Source organism: Ochotona curzoniae, unplaced genomic scaffold (assembly GCF_017591425.1).
Source record: "Ochotona curzoniae isolate NIBS_2020 unplaced genomic scaffold, NIBS_Ocur_1.0 scaffold_4953, whole genome shotgun sequence".
Lineage (NCBI taxonomy): Eukaryota > Metazoa > Chordata > Mammalia > Lagomorpha > Ochotonidae > Ochotona > Ochotona curzoniae.
This window is the reverse complement of record NW_024467127.1, coordinates 4,144,930-4,164,286: the sequence shown is the minus strand read 5'-3', so window position 1 is coordinate 4,164,286 and position 19,357 is coordinate 4,144,930. Positions and strand designations below refer to the sequence as shown.

At 41.9% G+C, this 19,357-nt stretch overlaps 1 protein-coding gene across 1 annotated transcript in view; it reads left to right on the top strand.

The window, feature by feature from the left end:
• Nucleotides 1–11,225: 11,225 nt before the first annotated feature.
• LOC121150356 (contactin-associated protein-like 5) overlaps nucleotides 11,226–19,357 on the top strand; it is a 298,680-nt gene continuing 290,548 nt past the window's right edge. The window contains exons 1-2 of the mRNA XM_040971200.1: nucleotides 11,226–11,235; nucleotides 11,708–11,812. Coding sequence (XP_040827134.1) covers nucleotides 11,226–11,235; nucleotides 11,708–11,812 — 115 coding nt within the window. The remainder of the gene's footprint in view (nucleotides 11,236–11,707; nucleotides 11,813–19,357) is intronic.

The following is a 19,357-nucleotide window of genomic DNA, read 5'->3' as shown; positions in this document are numbered from 1 at the left end:
GTCTGTGTAGCATTTCTTCCTCCATAAGTAGGACAGGACCCTACTGTCATGAGGGGCTCAAGGAAGTGGGAGTGAGCTTTCCAGTTTGGATGGTTGGTTTTAGAGGAGAGGGGTTCTCATTTCCATGTCTGTTCTGGGACAGAAAGATTTTGGCTGCTCTGACTCCCTTCAGGGAAGCAAGAGGGGCAGGAAAAGATCCGAGGCATCCAGTTTCTGAAGTCCCTCCAATGTCCTGCATCTCAAGGGACTGCTGTCACTAGAGCATGGTACTTTGGGGAACTTTGCTCTCAGTCCTGACATTGATCAAAGAAGTTTTTATCTAGCATACCCACTGCTGCCTGGGCTTTTCATGCAATGTGGAACATGAAATATTCATAATTGGCATATTTTTCCCCTAAAATTTTATGGGAATACTTTCAGCATTTTATTGCTAAACAAAATATTCACTCAAGGTTAGCACAACAATCTTTCTGTTTCTAACCTGTTAGAATATTTTCAACTTATATGTGACTTGTATCTGCTAAAGCATATTTGTATTTTAATTTAATAGATAATATTAAGGATTCTTTTAATGTGAAGCTGTCCATATCAGGTTTACTAATGTTGTCTAATGTTGACCATCAATCCCCTCTGGCATCCATGAGTTCTTTGGAGTCATCCCAGTGTGTGCCTGTCATTCTCTCGGGCTTTGTTTCTTCTACATCAGCATCTGCTCATATTCCATTTCCACCTTCCCTGGGCTGTCTCTTCATGAGTGTTCAGGGTTGACTTTCATGGCTCAAAAGCAAGAGCCAGTTGATCTTTCATTTTGGTTTTCACTCTACTGGCTGGTAAAGGCAGAAAACCACATGCTTCTAGCATTGTCCTACTGGCCAACCACCCCATTCCTTGCTCCCTCTGCAGATTAGCCCACTCCGTTATGCACACACAAATAAACTGAGCCCAGAAAGAAAAAATGCAACATTTAGATTCAGCAATCTCCAATGATTATGTAAATTATATCAATCAGCGAATCAGGAAATAGTTGGCTATGACATATTTGGCAAAGAGAGAGAACTAAAGATATAACTGGGAGAGTACTTACAATAAGTGAAATCCCTTATGGTTTATCACTCTAATTCTCCACAATGCAATTGTACTAGGAAGGGGTAATTAACACATTTCATGTGAAAGCAAACAGTTAAGGGAGGGGCTCAGCCTTCTGAAGAGAGAGAGAGAACAAAACCTTGCCCTGAAGACTTGTAATCCAGCTAGTGAGAGATAGTGAAGCCCCTGGGAGGCAAAAAAGTGACAGGAGCTGCTCCTAAGCTTGCTCTGAGGTGGGCAAAGGAGTGCAGTGAGATCAGGAATGTTGACAGAGGAAGGCAGTGTGTGAAATTCACCCAGAGGATTAGGATTTTGCATAGTTTGCATATGGATCTTAAATATCTATTAAATCAGCATACAGAAACCAATTTTTACAGACGCGTTGCCAGTTTTATTAATCTGGCCCAATTTGCTATCAAAATTGGCAAAGAATCACAGATTCTGCTTCTTGGCCTCATTGTTAATGCTTTTTGACTTTAGCTTTTTCCTTTGCCTCACTTAACAGTGCTTGCAGGCTTGAAATTTGAGCCATTTAAGATCAGTGTGTGTAGCATTTGAAGATATCTATTTAATTAATTTATTTTTTGCCTTCACATAATATATAGTCTTCATTCTAAGGGTTTATCTTTAATATGTTTTTGAGAATTGCCAAAAACAAAAGAGGTAGGCATTAACCTTAGACTCTATTCAGATAATGTCCTTTTAGTGAGAAAAGGTGTTTACAGAAAAAAATAAATGCATAAGAGAGAACCATTCACTGTGGATCCAGATGGTAGATGCAGACCACCGATGCCAATTTATTTGCCATCCTGTGCAGACAATTACCTCTGTTTCCAAAAGGCAGAAATTTGTACCAAGAGAAGACTAATGATGAGTTGAGGGTAAATGCGGGACTCAAAGGTGGTTTTGATGATTTTTGTGCATTATATAAAATGGTTGCTACTTTTCTCTATTCAGGCCTCACCTATCTCTATATTCCTCAAGTGGATCTTCTTGTCACCAGTCTTTAACACTCATTACTTTATATTATCCTACCCTAGATTCTCACTATTCATACATAAATACGGTGAAAGTTATTTCCCGAAGAAATGTAATTGTTGGGTTTCAGAGTCATGACCTGAAATCAGACTGGGCTGGAATGCAATGCCCAGCTGCTTTTCAAATATGCTATGGCTTGTATGATGTGCACACATACATGCGTACACATGTAAATTCACACACAAAGCTGGATTACGACTTAAGGGCTTACCCATCAATTGCTGGACTCTCATTATTTTCCCCTCTACAAAGCCCCTTGCAGATCAATATTTGTTCAAATAATCAGCACGTGTTTAACTCATTCACTCCCAGGGGGTTACCATGAACTACCCTGGGAGTGCTAGAGCCTGTCTTTTTCTAATATATATTTCCAATGAGCTGGCTGAGGAAATCAATAAATTAGTGTGTCTGTTAGGAAGACAGAGCTTAGAGTTGGACAAGATGAGAAGGGTTTATTAATGTCTAAGAGCTGATTGAGCTGCACTTAAACATCATGGTTTCCTGAGTAACAGAATTTTCAGAGTAATTTAGAATCATCTTGTGCAGTAATGTGATTAGCTATTGAAAGTTTAGCCCCATCGCAAGCAAAGAAGAATTGAAATCTCCCAAGAGAAACACATGTCTGGAAGTGAAAATGGCAAATCTGGTGAGGGCTGAATTGACAGGAATAACATCTGCACAATGGTTCAACTGTCTCCTTTCCTTGATTTTAATGTACGATGAATAATCATTTGGATAGTGAGCTTTTTAAAGTGAAAGGATGTCATTTCTACTTAGAATTAAAAAAATTTTTTCTCTTTCACATTTTATCATTTTTCCAAGCTTATTCTACATCACAGCATTCTTTCATATAATTAGCTCTGTTGCAAATTCTAACACATTCAGAACCTCACTAATACTATACATCACTGACCAGCAACAAGGGACTTGTTGATTGGATCCAATAATCACACACATCAATTACAGACTCCTGGTCAATAGCTGAAGTTTACTAACAGAAAAAGACTTAAATCCTGAGGGTCATTATGGCCTAAGGAAGGAGGGTCTGAAACAGGATGTGCTCTACATACTAGCCTGCAAGGGAGGTCAATTTAGAGAACATTTTTTTTTTTAAAGCAGGCAACTAATAATTAGACAGAGTAAATTATAAGAAACACCTCTCTTTGATATGTTTTCTAAGTTTGAAGATCAGGGAGTACCTACACCCATGTTTTTCTGTTCCAACTGCTTCAGGGCATTTGTTCTGAGTTCTTGCGGCTTTCTCCCAGCATTACAGCTGGTTATGGGTTTGCACTGGTAACGTCACCAATTGTCCCTCTATAGGTGTGTGTGTGTGTGTGGAGTCAGGCCAGAAAGGTGGGTGTTGTTACATGGGGGAATGTTGTTATGTAGGCATGACGGACACAGGACTATAAAGAAGTGGAAGTAAATTGAGGGAAACATTTTAAAATTGCTTTTATCCAAAAGGCAAATCAGATTTATGGAGAGAAGGCAAGATAAAGAAAGATTGTCCATCCACTGGTTTACTCCCCAAATGGCTGTAATGGCTGTAATGGCTGGAGCTGAGCTGATCTGAAGATTCAAGCCAGGAGCTTCTTCAGCTTTTTAAACTATTAAACAATATTTTATTTTTTAATGTGCCTTTTTTATTTTTCTGATTTTAAAAGATGTGCTTATTAATTTGAAGGGGAGAATGATGGAGAGCCAAGAGTGAGTTCTTCCATCTACTAGTCCCTGATTGATTGTGACAGCCAAACCTGCTCCAGGCCAGACTGGGAGCCTTCTGCTCTACCTAGCTGTACTTCAGAAGTGGTACATCTGCTGCTTTCCCCGGCACATTAGCAGGAAGCTGGATTTGGAGTGGAGCCAGGAGGAATTGTACTAGCACACTGACCTGGATGATGGTATCTTGGGCAATAGTTTAACCTATGGCACCACCACAACCCCTTGTCTTTGCTCTTTCTAAAACTCTCTAATGCATCATTGCTATTACTCCCAGCTTCTCTTATTGCAGAAATTTCTAACCTCCTTCAATGTGAGTCTTATTTTTTTCTGTCCCCTATGACAACAGTTTGCATATTCTCTAGGTAAGCTAAGTACTGGCACGCCATTGATGATTTTACTGTGTTTGGATCTAAAGCCTCCTACAGCAATGAGTTTTGGAAACATGGTGATCTCAGTCAGCTTTTTTTTTTTTTTGACAAAATCTAGTGTAAACAACAAGTCTCAAACCTCTGCCCTCTGCTTTTGGGGCCTCATTTTTTCACCCTGACCATCTAGTCGCACTTCTAAAGACACCCTGTCTGGACTTAGCTGAGGTCAAACACACAGGGAAAAAAATTCCATCTTTGTTCGATCATTTCCACCAAACCACTTCTGCAGGCTGTTTAAGCAGGCAGTCTTAGCAGGTGTTTTCATAGAAAACCACATTGAAACCACATTAAAAAAAATGAGAGTAGAACTTTTGCAAATCAACTTAAAAAAAGAAACCATTGCAAAAATCATTATTTTGTGTTTGAGGAGCCTGAAATAGAACTGTAAGAAAGAGAAAAAATGATGGATAAATGAGAGGGAATTTAAGTGAAAATCAATAGACAGAGAGAAACCTATCATTGCTGTGTCTTTATCTTTTCTCTCGACAAAGGTTTTCTGAAGTTTTATAACAAACACTAAGTGCCAGGGTAGAAACACAATAGGAGCAAAATCCCTGCTTTTCACGAAAACTTTATTTCTTCAACATGATTAGCAGATTACAATGTCTCATGTAATGAAGCTGGATCAAGTCACGGATAAGTTAGATTGGAGGGAGGAGCAAAGTGGTTAGCTGTGATGGAGGTATTTTTTTAAGATTTACTTATTTGAAAGCCAGAGTTATAACAAGAGAAGGATAGAGAGGAGGATGCGATAGAAATAGAGAGAGAGAAATGCAAGTATTGGTACACTTTCAAATGGTTGCAACAGTCTGAACTGTCGGACTAAACCCAGAAGCCTTATGCATTTTTCAACATGAGTGGCAGAGATCCAAATACCGAGGCCACCCTGCACTGCTTTTCCCAGGCAGCCACAATGTGAACCAGCACCATCAAGAGACGTGGGTGTCTCAGTTGGTGAGTTTTCCCAATATACCACAATGCCAGCCCCCAATGAAAGTATTTCTGACCAACAATACATAAGCTGCAGGAATCTGCCCTACTTGATAGGATACCTGATCATGAGACTGCTGCATCACATAGAGGAATGCTTGCATTTGATGCCTGGTTCCAAGTCTGGGTTCCAACTTATTAATGCAGATCCCAAGAGACAGCATCGATAGCTTGAGTAACTAGAGCCCTATCACATGAGGAAGATGATTGCTTAAATTTGGTCAGCATAGGCATTGAGTAGAGTACCCATTTTCTGGGTTCCTGCAGCCTGCCATGACCTAACGGACTCATTGTCAATCACTGTCACAGGGCCTTGAATAGCCATTTGTACCACTTCTTGACAACCTTCTATCATCACTTAAACTCTAAAGCATTAACAGAAATTCTGAAATTGGTATGTGATCAACTGAGTTGTGTTAATGAAACCAATAAAGAGGAACCCAGCCACAACTGTTGCAACGACCTGGGGAGTAAATCAAAAGATGGAAGATTTCTCTTGTATGTCTCTACCTCCCTCTTTGTATCACACCGAGTTCAAATAAATAAGCAAATCTTTTTAAAAATCATCAAGTACTGCTTCAGTTTGGCGATGGACATGAGGTTAGGAGTTTGACCTTTTCATCTCTTATTTCACAGAGCCATTGTTTTGGGGTCTCTTCATTGTGAAGTGATTTATAGTTTAGGGTTTCAAACTGGAGAAGGAAGAGGAGATCAATAAAACTCAGCATAATATTTTGCCATTTGCTGGGTAAAATTACAGGTAACAAGGGGGAAAAAACGAAAGCATGAATTGTTGCTTTTGCACACCATTTTAAGCAATTTACAAAATATATGCTTTATGCTTTAGCATAAAGTAGGCCGTTAAGCTTGCAATGTTCTCAGCAATTGCACTTGCCATGGATGCCAGCCACTGCCATTGTGCCCCTCTCAGATGAACAAGCTTGTAGGGAGCCAAAGCTGCAGGCTTGCCAGAGGCCTATGGAATAACATCAGAGGGGACAAGCAGAGATCCTAGTGAGCCTAGGAATTTCCCTATGTGCTCAGTCATGAGATAGGTGGAAGGAAGTAAGGGGAGAGCCCTGGGTTAATATGCTGGCATGGTGTTCTGGTGGATCAGGCTTGGGGAAGTTTGAATGGACTAGGAGCTTGCGTGGACAGAGACAAGGTCCCAGATCAGCACATACACCAGGAGCTTGGGACCCTAGTGGGAAGATAGAATTCCGGGTGAGCATACCACCACACTGGAAGACTGGGATTCAGAAGACTGGGATGGGGCTCAGCGACTATGGATTGCCTAGCAAGGGAGTAGGCGGATGTGTGCAGTAGTACGCTGAGGGAGTAGTTACAGATGAGGAATGACTTCTGAGGGACTTCCATGGACAGGGCCACTGTACTTGCAGGTAAGCAAGGGGGCTGATATCCAGCAGTTTGGAAGGGGGAACTGGAGGATTTTTAAGGTCAAACTGATGCACCAGCCCACATGGGAGACCTGAGCTTGGCTAGTTAGCATTGACCACCACTCACTGGCAAACATTGAAGTTAGAGCTGGGGACCTAGCTGGCAGGGCTAGAAGACAGTATCTGTTAGAGTCAGAAGAGGGAACAAGTGACATTAAGATTGCAGCACCCACAGGCACACCCAAGAATAGTGTGTGTGGGAGGCTGGGCTGCAACCTCTACTAGCTCATACACAGGTCAGGTCAGTGGGGGCAGACTATGTTGAGTAAGGGCCAAGACATACCGGTTGTGTGAAATCTTGGTCTGGGAATGGACCTTTTGGCATAACTCCCCTACTGGGCCACAGCTCCAACTGGCAGATATGTGATTTAAGTCTGGGTGTTGGTCAGGCTGGGCAAGGTAGCACCACCCATTGGCAAGTGTGTGGGTTGATTCTGGAGGGGGCAGACAGGGGAAGGTTGGGCCAAACCTTGGCACACTGGCATGTTCAAGAGTCAGGCTGGAGTATGAGTCATGACAGGCTAGGCTATCATACCTACCAGTTTTCATGACCCAGAGATGTGAGTATGCTGGGCAGGGTTAGGCTATAGCACACACCAGTGAGAGTTGGGACTGGAAGTGGGCCACGACAGGCTAGGTTGAAGCATTCAATGGCAAAAGCCAACATGGCGGACGGGCTTTGCTGAGCTGGGTCAGAGCAACTTGGCATGCGCAAGATCTGTGACTGGGAACAGACCTAGTTGCGAAGCTATGGGGATGCCTCAGCTGGGTTGTGGTTCCCATTGGTGAGAATGAGAGTAAGAAAGGAGGCAATGATCTTGGCTGGGCAGGCTGTAGTGTCCCTCTGCATGGGAATGGACTAGTTCTGAGGTGCACCAGACTAGGCTAGACTCTAGCACAGCTCCAGCTCCTGAAAGCCAGGGTGGGTTAGAATAGGCCGGGCTTGGTCTCAGCTCCTGCTGAAGCATGGAAGAGCTGTGTAAGGGTGTGAATCAAGTGTTACTGGGCTATAACACTAAACAGTAAGAACTGGAATGGGTGTGGGCAGGTTGATCAAGGTCATTGTTCCTACCAGAACAGGAGGTAAATTAAGTCTGTCTGGGCCAAGGACCCACCGTTGTGCATGAGATCTGACACTGCAGGAGACCTGAAAGAGGAGCGTGGGGAGCTCCTTTGTCAGGATGCAGTCCCTATAGGTGAGCACAAGAACCAAGGCAGTGAGCATCCCAGACCATACCAGGTTACAGTACTCACTCGAATACATACAGGCCATTTCTAGCGGTGGGCCAGTTTACCCGCTGGCATTAATGTGATCTACATAGTTGGGTTGGTTGGGTTGAACTGGGCTCTAATGCCACTTGATATATATGAGAGCTGAATGGGATGTGGGAAAGACTGGATCCATCTGCTGCACATTCTAACAAGCACAGGAACCACAGTTGGTGGCAGGCCTGGTAGAGGTTATTGTGAGCTGTTCTGACTGCTGGTGTACGATAGGGACAAGTGTGTAGTGGGCTGTGTTGGGCTTGGCCACAGCATCCATTGGTTGCATAAATGATAGGACTGCAGAGACTATATCTCACAGATGATTTTTTTTAGCTTCATCTCTTTAAAACTCCATTAAATTTTTCACCGACTCATAGATCATACAGTAGCATCACTGTCTTCAAGAAGGTTATTGATTTTTTTTTTCATTTCTTCAGCAACATGTTAGTCATTCTATTCAACATGTTAGTATGTTACTTAACTTCATGGCATTGTTAATTTCTTTCTTCTTCCTGTTGTTGATTTTGTTTTGTGGTTTTCATTTAAGGGAATGTATAGTAACTATGTAATGGAGACTAACATATCCAGATGCGAGGATACAATGCAGCATGCATCTCTATTTCCAGACCAAACTGTTTGCTATATTTTGGCAATAGGATGCTGAACACTCTGCCATTGTTCATGATTCAATGATGGACTTATGACTGTTTATGAAAAACTATACTATAGTAATAATATAGGGGAACCAAGTGGAGAGGAGAGAGGTTTCGGGAGGGGATAAGGGAAACCTCAGGGCCTGTGGAACTATATCATAAAATGATGATAATAATAATAAATAAATAAAGAAAGAAAGATAGGACTGGACACAGAAATGATCTAGCAATCGCAAATACCAGTGTCTGCAATATCAGGGTGACAGACTGAATCAGACCTTGCACTTGCAAGTAGGCACACTAGTCATGGCCAGGATCACACCAGAGGAGGTTTGGGGATCCCCCCACAACTGAACAGCTGGACTCCAACCATGGGGAGAAATACAGGATCTGTGGACTGACTGTGGAGTGCATGTATCAGAACTGGGCCTACTTAGTGGCTAAGAGGGTACAGTGGATGGCATGGAGGGTATGGCAGTCCACTGGGACCTTCAGAGGACCTCTGGTACCACAGCCGAGGATGGAAGACAGAACAAAATGATCAACTACCCCAGCCAAGCTTTGGCAGCAAATATCTGGGTGAATGGAGCCTCTAAAGTGAACTATTTCAGCCAATGAACCTTGGAAGAATTTTCTCATTTTTGGAGCAATGAAATCAATAGCATGTCAGAATTATCAAAACCACTTAAGCAGAACATCAGGAATTCTGGTTATTTATTTATTTATTTATTTAGTTGAACATCGGAGTTATAGAGAAAAAAAAAAACACTGAGAAAGAGAGCGTGATATTCCATCTCTTCCATATGTTACTTCATCCCTCCAAGAGATGTTCTGGGCTGAATCAAAGCTGCTAACCAGGAGTGCCATTAGACATCCAGGCCCCTCCCGTGGGTGGCAGCATCCTGGGACATCAGCTGCTGTCTTCCCAGGCACTTTAGCAGACAGCACAATGTGAAGTGCAAGAATTGAGATATGCAGCAACTTCAACAAGGAATGACAGCATGTCACACTAGCCTCCTACCCTGTCTCAGATCCACCCCTCTGACCTGGGACGACAGCTTATCACACAGACTTCCTAAACTGCACCAGCTCCAGACCCTCTCTTATCTGTTTTTCCCTTGGTTCTTTCATTCCAAATGTTTAACTTTTTTTTTTTTCTGAAGGACAGAGATTGATAGAAACGTGTTAAAAGAACTGAAAAGGAAGGCAAGAAGAATACATAAAAGAAACAAATTATTTTGAAGTTTATATACTACTCTCGATTAATGTTTAGCTGTTGGCGAACAAATGACTTTCTTTTTTTTTTAAACTACAAAAAGACTTAATCAAAGATATCATCATGAAAAAAATGTATAATTGATGGTTGCCAGCTTTATGCAGAGGTAGAAATGTCCAGTGTAGGGATCAACAGGGGACAGAGAAAAAACCTTGAGGTCGGTCCAGTGTGATCCATAACTGAGGAAGCTGTTCTGAAGATTCTAGCCAGGTTCACCCTTTATTGCCCTGCTTGGTAAAGAGAAGGCTCAAGTTCCAAAATTTTGAGGTTCCTTCTGGTTCTGAAACCTTGGGACTGTGGTGTAGGGCTAAGTCATCTGCAAAGAGATCTGAGGCTTGTGTGAACACCGAGTGACATGAAGGGACTGAGGTGAGTCCTGTCCCCTAGGGTGGATTTTTACCTTTATGGGGATGAGATGACATAGGCAGTGACCTTCATGTTGTAGCAGACAACAGTAAAAATGGCAGTAAAGTATTGATGATGTGTGGAGAACCATAAATCACAGCTGTGTAATGGTTTGCATTTTGCAATGTCCTTTTAGTTTCTTCTAACAGCTCACTTTCAGAAAAGACTCACTTTAACACAGCTTCTTAAAATTATACCTTGAAAATACCCTACCAGCCAATGCACCTGTAAAGTTATTTGGAGTCCAGCACATTGAGCTAATCAGCCAGCAAAAATGCTGGCATCCCATATTGGAGCACTTGTTTGAGTCTTGGTTGCTCTGCCTGCAATCCAGCTCCTGGCTAATGTGTCATCACAGGTAGTAGAAGACCAAGTACTTGAGGCCCTGACAATCACATGAGACACTTGGACTCCTGGCTTTGGCCTGAGCCAGGATAATCTGTGGAAGACATTTGGAGAATGAACCAGTGAGGATAATATTGGCCAGAGCTGAGCAGATCCTAAGCCAGGAGCCAGGTGCAGGTTCCCAAGGCTTTGGGCCATCTTCTACTGCTTTCCCAGGCCACAAGCAGGGAGATGGATAGGAAGCGATGCTGTTGGGACATGAACCGACACCCATATGGGATCCTGGCGAGTGCAAGGTGAGGATTCCAGCCACCAGGCCACTGCATCAGGCCCATTTAAATATTTTATTTTACTTGATTTAATTTTATAATTATTTTCCATGATACAATTGTTTTTCAAACAAAAAATACATTTTTTTTTTAAAATAAGAAGACAAACTGATAGTAGGAGTTTTGAAAAAATACAAACTTTTTTTTAACGGTTTTCTTTTTATTGGAAAGGCAGATTGATAGAGTGAAAAAGATCTTCTATCTGCTTCTCTCTCCCAGTGGACTTCATGGCTGAGTGTAAGCCAGTGTTCAGCCAGAGCTGGGAGCTTCGGCTGGGTCTCCCACACAGTTGCTTTGGGCCATCTTCTACTACGTTCCCAGGGCACAAGCAGATTGTTATATGGGAAGCGGAGAAGCCGGGATATTAGCTGGTACCCATATGGGATACCAGGCAAGCAAGGCTAGGATTTAGCTCTTATTATCATTATTATTTTTGAATTAGCTAGCCTGGCTATAATTTGGGATATGCTGTTTTCTAATGCTGTAACATTGTACATCCAATTAGATATTTCTAAGACTCACCTTCTCTGTAAAGGGAGTTGCACCTATATTCATGGCATTGTTAGGAGCAAATGTAATGATATTTGTTTCTCTCTGTTCATAGTATGTGATAAATGAACCAATGAGGCACGTGGATTATTTCTGTTTTCTTGGAATAGCTCTCACTAACAGAATTGGGTCTCTATCTCTCTCTCTTCTATCATTTTAGACAACTGTGATGACCCCGTAGCATCTCTGCTCTCTCCAATGGCTTTTTCCAGTTCCTCAGCCCTCGCTGGTACTCCTAGTGCAGCACAGCTCAACAGGAGAGTTGGTAAGTAGCGACACTCAAATCCAAAACTCAAAGGCTGAAAAGGACATACCTGTAAATGGAAGAAAAAGTGTTGACTTTGTTCCCTCCAAGGCACAAAATTACTATTTAAAAATATGTGTCTGCAGTTATATTGATTTATATCCAGTGTAGAAGATTAAAATGCACACGCGTGCACAGAGAAATGCAGAGATAAGAATGTTCCCATCAGTTGGTTCATGTGTACCAGTTGGTCTACTTCCCAAATGCCTGTGTTAGCCAGTCCTGACCTGGGTCAAATTGGGTGAGACTGAACTATCATCTGCTGCTTCTTAAAGTGTGGATTAGCATAATTCCCAGGAACTCTGATGTGGGACGCAAGCAACCTAATCAACGTCTTAACCTCCGGGTCAGACGCCTGCCTCCAGATTAACTTTTTATCAATTGAAGAGAGCTTTGTGAAAATACCTTTTGGTAAAAGTGCTTTCTGTGGCCAGAACTACAGCGCAGTAAATTAAGAGGCTGTCTAAACTGAGTGATATTTCAAGTTGTGGCTGCTCCATTGCTGATCGAGCTCCCTGATAACATACCTGGGAAGATAATCAAAGATGGCCCACGTGCTTGGATCCTTACTGTCACGTGAGTGACCCTAATGAACAGCCTGCTTGTTCGCTTTGCTCTGGCCCAGCCATGATTGTTACAATCCCTGAGGACTGAACCAGTGACTTAAAATCTATCTGCCTCTCCCTCTCTTGTATAATGAAGGCAGACCTTTCAAGTCACCAGCACCACCAACAACAAAAAATTCTCTTGAAAAATAGAGTTTTTTATTTTTACACTTTATGCATGTAACAGAATAGCTACTACGACATAATAGCATGCCAATTCTATAGCAAGAGGATTTATTAAAAATTTCCTCAAGGACAGAATCTCACTCTAAAAGTAACATCTTTTTAAAACAATATATACAACATATTTTATTCACAGGTGTTGAAGTAGAAGTAATATATAGTATTTCTACTAGCTACTGCAAGCAATGATAATAAAGTGTCTGGTGTGTGTTTCCAAAATATATGATGGGAAATAGGTAAGCACTCTTAGCCACTCCCTGGTGTGAAGTGCCTTGACTGCATGCAAAAACAAAACAAAAAAATAAATAAATAAATAAAAGGAAAGGGAACTAATTATTTCTGTGAAAAATGGTATAATACATGAAGCTGGGGGCCAGATCACCATTATCTTAGTCAATCTATATAATTGTGCTTCAAGAAGGATCTGCCTTAAGCCAGGCATGGTAGGCTAGTGGCTAGTATCCTCCCTTTGAATGCATCATAATCCCATATGGGTGCTGGTTCTTATCCCGGAGGCTCTACTTCCCATCCAGCTCCCTGCTTGTGGCCTGGGAAAGCAGTTGAGGATGGTCCAAAGCCTTGGGATCCTGCACCTGCATGGGAGACCCAGAAAGAAGTTCCTGGCTCCTGGCTTCAGATTGGCGCAGCACTGGTCGTTGTGGTCACTTGGGGAGTGAATCATCGGATGGGAGATCTTCTTTTCTTTCTCTCCTCCTCTCTGTATATCTGACTTTCCAACAAAAATAAAATAAATCAAAAAATAAAAAATAAAAAGAAGTGTCTGTCTTTGCCAACTATAATTTATTTTGTGGCAAGAAATTTTTTGATCTGGGCATTAACATGTCTGGGCTTCAGAGAATCATTTATAGTCAGTGGGAAGTGTAGGCGCTGCTGGCACAGAGTGAGGCCACTGAGCTGTGAATTAGAACATATGGAAAATGAGGGGAAAGACTAAAGTTACTTAATATGGCTAAATGGCAAACAGGAAGAGATGCTGTTGACTCCTTGGGAGGAGTGGTTTGTACATCTCTTTTCCATCCCTTTTATCCCACATAAAATTTGCAATTACATTTACCATTGTTCCTTGGAATTTTAACCTTTTTGCCTCGCTCAATGCATATACATTTTGAAATGCTTGTTCATTGAAGTTGAGAGGGCATGTTTCTGGCATGAAAACCTTGCTGCCATGGTGAGCTGGATATGCTCTGTGATGACATTTCAGCTTTCTGTCCTCATTCATGGATGAAGGGGCTTGAAGCTGCTTCTTCCTCCCTGCCACAGAATCTGTGCACACTTGCCACCTGCTCACCCTCAGATGCACCGGGGACCAAACACTTACGATTCAGGAAGGACTGCAAAAGTTGCTTCTTCAATTTTGTGCCATCAGGACATCCAAAGGAGATGGGAATTGCAAACAGTACAGGAATCAGGGCTCATTCATTCAATTAGCATGATTTCAGCTGTCTAGGGGCTTGTTCCAGGCGGTGTGGGGAGCGCACTGAAGGTCTCAATTTCACCAGAAATACCACACTATTGCTCATGTAGAGCACAATCTCTCAAAGCAGAGGTGAATTGAGCCTGGTGTCCTGTGGAAAGAATCTAATCTTTAAAAGACACAGATATACACAGAAATCATCTCCACTTTTGGAATGTCTTTTATACTTTCATCCTTTCTTAGCAACCCCGGGCATAGCTGGTATCAAATACTGTGTTTTCCTTGTATCTTCTCACTGTCCTTCACTACTCTGACTATGGACACAGGAGAACATTTTTGCCTCACCAACCATCTTGCTTTCTACGCAGAGCCATTGGTGTCAAAACCAGTACTTTAACAGCTATGGTAGTTACACATTTAAATTGAGATGTACCACCCTAGATTTTCCTGTCTGCTTCCTCTATTCTTAACAGTATGCCATTTTCAATATAAATCTGAGGAATGGGGCTAGTGGGGATAGATATTAAAGCTGGTTAATTCACAACACACAGAGAATCATGACAGAAATTTCAGAAGTGTATTTTTATGCACACCGCAGTATCCCCAACGCACCTGATGTTCTTACTTTTAAACAAGAGGAAACAAGTTACAAGCGAATTAATCACTGGTCAAGAGAAACACAGCTGATTTGTGGTAGGGATTGATTGGAATACAAGTTACCTGATATTGCTATTCATGTTGATCTGTGATCTTTATGAGAATAAAGATGTATTTTCTATAGGAGTTACATTTTCCCAGGTAATCCTTGCATTTCAAAATGAGTTCTTCCTGTTCTAACCACAAAGACTGGGTTTTCAGACCCACTGAGAGAAAGAATGATTTGTTTATCTTGGTATTCTCAATGTTCTCCAAATTTTACTGCAGCCTAATATGCTTGTGGGAAAAACATTTGATCTAGCTGCTCGAACACTCTAAGCCTCTTAGATTACTGGGTCAGGTATACATCACACTGAGAGTTACAGAACAGAAACCTGCAATTTATAGAAGCTTTGGGGCCTTGTTTCACATGGAGACAAATCCAAATGTGTCACTTCCTCTTCAGCTGGACTAATTGGAAAAAGAGAGGGGAGAACTGTGCAATCACATAAGTACTTTTGCTCACTTGCTAACGGCATGAATTCAAACATCACCCTTTAGCACAAGAGTGGTAGAGCCTCCCTACCCCTCAATTTGAATGGCCTGGTGTGCAAAAGCCCAGTTTCATTCCAATACAGTGAGACTGCCATAGGGCACATCTGACATTGGTAGAGTTGAACCCTCTCACAGAAGTTAGTGAAATAACGTGCCACAAACTGGGCTGATTCTTCACCTCCTGCACCTCACTTGGACTACTGGGTCACTTGGTTGGCCAATCTGTGCACTTAAATCTTGATTTCAGAAACTAGTTTTGAGGGTCTGGTATGATGGCTAATCCTGCTGTCAAGTGCTTGCAGCCCATATGGGCACCAGTTTGTGTCCTGGCTGTTCCACTTCCAATCCAGCTCCCTGCTTGTGGTCTGGGAGAGCAGTGGAGGATGGCCTGAAGCCTTGGGTCCCTGCACCCATGTGGTAGACCAGGAGGAAGCTACTGGCTTCTGATTGGGCTGTTGCAGCCATTTAGAGAGTGATCCAGTGAATGGAAGATTTTTTTTCTGTATCACCTTCTCTTTATACGTCTAATAAAAATATAATTTTAAATGAAAAAAAAAACCCAATAAATGGTCTTCATGGAATCCCAGCAAACACATTGATCTCCACCGTAATTACTGGATCTGCCTCAGAGCCAAAGTCTTCCTTTATCCACGAGCCCTATGCAGTACCAAGCCAAAGCCTCTACATCTTCAGTATCTGCTCAGGATCAAAATGAAAGTGCCAGGACTTCACTCCACAGCTTCTTTGCTGCAGAAGAGGTTCCTTGCTCAGATATAGATCATGCTAAATCCAGATGCTCAGACCCAAAGGGGAGGAGCAGAACCCCCCCACAGTGCTTCAAACATGCTGTGGGTGTCCTGACTACCCATCCACTCCCTGTGTAGTGTTAAATATTCATAGCATGTCCTCTCTTGCTTTCTCTATTATCATCAGTAGATAAGGATGAGAAATCAGACCTGGGCTGTAGAAGATTCTGCAGTCATATATTCTCTGCGGACCAGTTGGTTCTCTTTGCTTTGTTTATGAGTAAATGGAATTTAAAATTAGGTACAACTCTTGACTGTCTTGAAACTCAAGCAAGCTACCAAGAACAATATGAAGGATGAATTGCTTTTAGTAAAAATTGCTAGTCAGTACTGCCAACCGGCTCCTGGTAGATGCAGGTACCCTGGATTTCAATCCCCTACATTGACCTCCACTAATTATATGATCTAGAAAAAGCTGACATCCTGGCTGTATGATTAAGCTCATTTGAAAACCTCTCATTTAATTTAACTCTAGGAGCAGACTGGGTCTTGAATCAGGTCTTACAGCTTCAGTGCAGCGTCTCCTCATTCCATCTTTTCCCCACAAGCCAAGTAGTATAAGGCTTAGAAAACACTAAAAATAAACGAGGAAACATCCGAAGTAGTTTGGAATCCTATATTTAAAAAACTATTGAAAAAATTCCATATTCTATAAAATGTGAGATGATTTTTTTCACTTTTATGTTTTCATCAAATGAATCTAAATTTAAGCTTCAGTGTCTACACGAAGCTTTTTAGTTGATGGCTGTTGAGAATTCATTCACAGTTATAGATATACCATCTTACTTAAATTCTTCCACTTGACAGAAACACATATGTGTGTCTCTGTTAGCACCCACCCCTCTTAATAATTCAGAGACATGGAGCTCATTGTGTGTCTTTAGAGCAATTAAGAAAAATAGGTGCAGGCTACTCTCATCATTTTGAAAACACATTTATTTTGTGCTGAAAAGAACAGCATGTTTGTCATGGCAACCATGGCAACCCTGGGTGTCCGACCCTGTTGATTGTCTAGCAGCGAGAGTCTACAACTTCAGGGACGGAGTGACAGGCCATCAGCACCAGGCAGAGAACCTCCATGTAGAAGCCCAGACTGCAGTTCTGGGCCCAGGACTTCCTTAACAAGATGTGTTAATGAAGCCATCTCACCCTACTTAACTTCCAGCGGATTAATAAATTAAGGTTCTGAGGGAAAACAGAAAATGTGATTTTTTGACAAATGTAAAGAATATTTTCACAAATAATAAATACACATTTTAAAAAATTCCGATTTGACTTGTTTTGGATTGGTTTGATTCTTGTTTGGTTTTCTATCGTTTTTTATTTCTTGCAGAGAAAAAGTTGTTGTCATTTAAATTTTTATTCCAATCTTTAAATTTCATACTAAATTTAAATTCTTACTAAATGCTAACTAAAATGAATAAAGGACATGCCTTATGAAGCCAAGTTTTGGAATCCTAGCAGTAAAAGAAAAGCAGATAAGTTTTGAAGACTTGTGAAATGCATGCACAAGAAGCCAAAATTCCTTTACCATACTACCAGCTATGACATTGCTGCTTCCTGTTAAGATTACTTAATGAATCACAGATAAATATGGAACCAGCACAATGGCTCAACTTGGTACTCCTCCATCTTCAAGCACCAGCATGCCACATGGGCCCGGGTTCATGGAACAGTGGCTCTCATTCAGTTACCTACCTGTGACCTTGGAAAAGAGTGGAGGATAGTCCAAAGCTTTGGAACCTGGCATCCAAGTGGGAGATCTGGAAGGAATTTCTGCCCCCAGGCTTTGGATCAGTTTTGCTGCAGCCATCACAAATATTGTAGCCATTTGAAGAGTGAAACAGTGGATGGAAGATCTTTTCCTCTCCTCGTTTATGTAAATACGCCTTTTCAGTAAAAAATAAACAAATCTTAAAAGAAAGAAAAGAAAAGGAAAAATAAGAACGGAGGGTCTGGTACAATGTCTTAGTGGCTAAACCCTCATCTTGCATGTACCAGAATTTCATATGGGCACTGGTTTATGTCCTGACCGTTCCACTTCACATCCAGCTCTCTACCTGTGCCTGGAAAAGAAGTAGAGGCTGGCCAAAAGTCTAGGGACCCTACACCCACGTGGGAGGCCCAGAGGAAGCGCCAGGCTCTGGCTTCTGATTGGCTCAGCTGCAGCCATTGCGGCCACTTCGGGAGTGAACCAGTGAATGGAAGATTTTTGTTTACTTCCTTCTGTAAACTTGCCTTTTTAATAAAAGGAATTAAATCTTTAAAATAAGAATCTCAGCTTATAAAAGTAAGGTATGCTGATTACAGAAGACAAAATTCCAGAATGATAACATTATTTATACTTTCACTCTTCAAGAAATCACAATGTAAATTTATTTTTTATTATTTTAGTATTGTTAAAAACATTCACATTAAGGGCCCAGTGTGCTGGCCTAGTGGTTAAAGTCTTGGCCTTGAACGCAGTGGGATCCCATATGGACACCAGTTCAAATCCTGGCAGTCCCGCTTTCCATCCAGCTCCCTGCTTGTGGCCTGAGAAAGCAGTCAAGGACAGCCCAAAGGAATCCTGCACGCACGTGGGGAGACCTGGAGGAGGCTCGTGGTTCCTGGCTTTGGATTGGTTCAGCAGCATTTGTAGTCACTTGGGGAGCAAATCATTAGACGGAAGATCTTCTTCTCTGTCTCTCGTCTTCTCTGTATATCTGACTTTGCAATAAAAATAAGTAAATCTTTTTAAAAATTCATGTTATAACCATTCTTCCTTTTAAAAAAGATTATGTATGTATGTATTAGTTTGTTTGCTTGGAAAGTGAAGGGAGAGTCAGAGATGAATCTCCCACTTGCTTGTTCACTCCCCAAATGACCCTAATGTGCACGTTTGGTGCAGACCTAAGCCCGAAGTCAGAATCTCCTCTTGGATCTCCCACAGGATGGCAGGGGCCTGAGCATTTGGGCCATATTTCACTGTTTTTTTTGTTCAGTTATATTAGCAGAGAGCTAGATGGAAAGTGGGCTGCTGGCTGCTGACCTGGCAGATGGTGGCCTGACCCGCTACTGCACAAGGCCAACCTCATAATTCTGCCTGTTCTTCAATTAAGAAGTCAAGGTGGGTGTTTGGCACAGTGGTTCAGATGCTGCTTCTAACACCTGCACCTCGTTATCGCAGGGCTTGGGTTTGAGTGCCACCTCTGTATCACAATTGGTCCACGTGTCTTCCAAATAAGCAAGAGCAACATTGCCCTTCTGCAAAGTTCAAGCCTGACAACAACGAAATCCTGGTTTA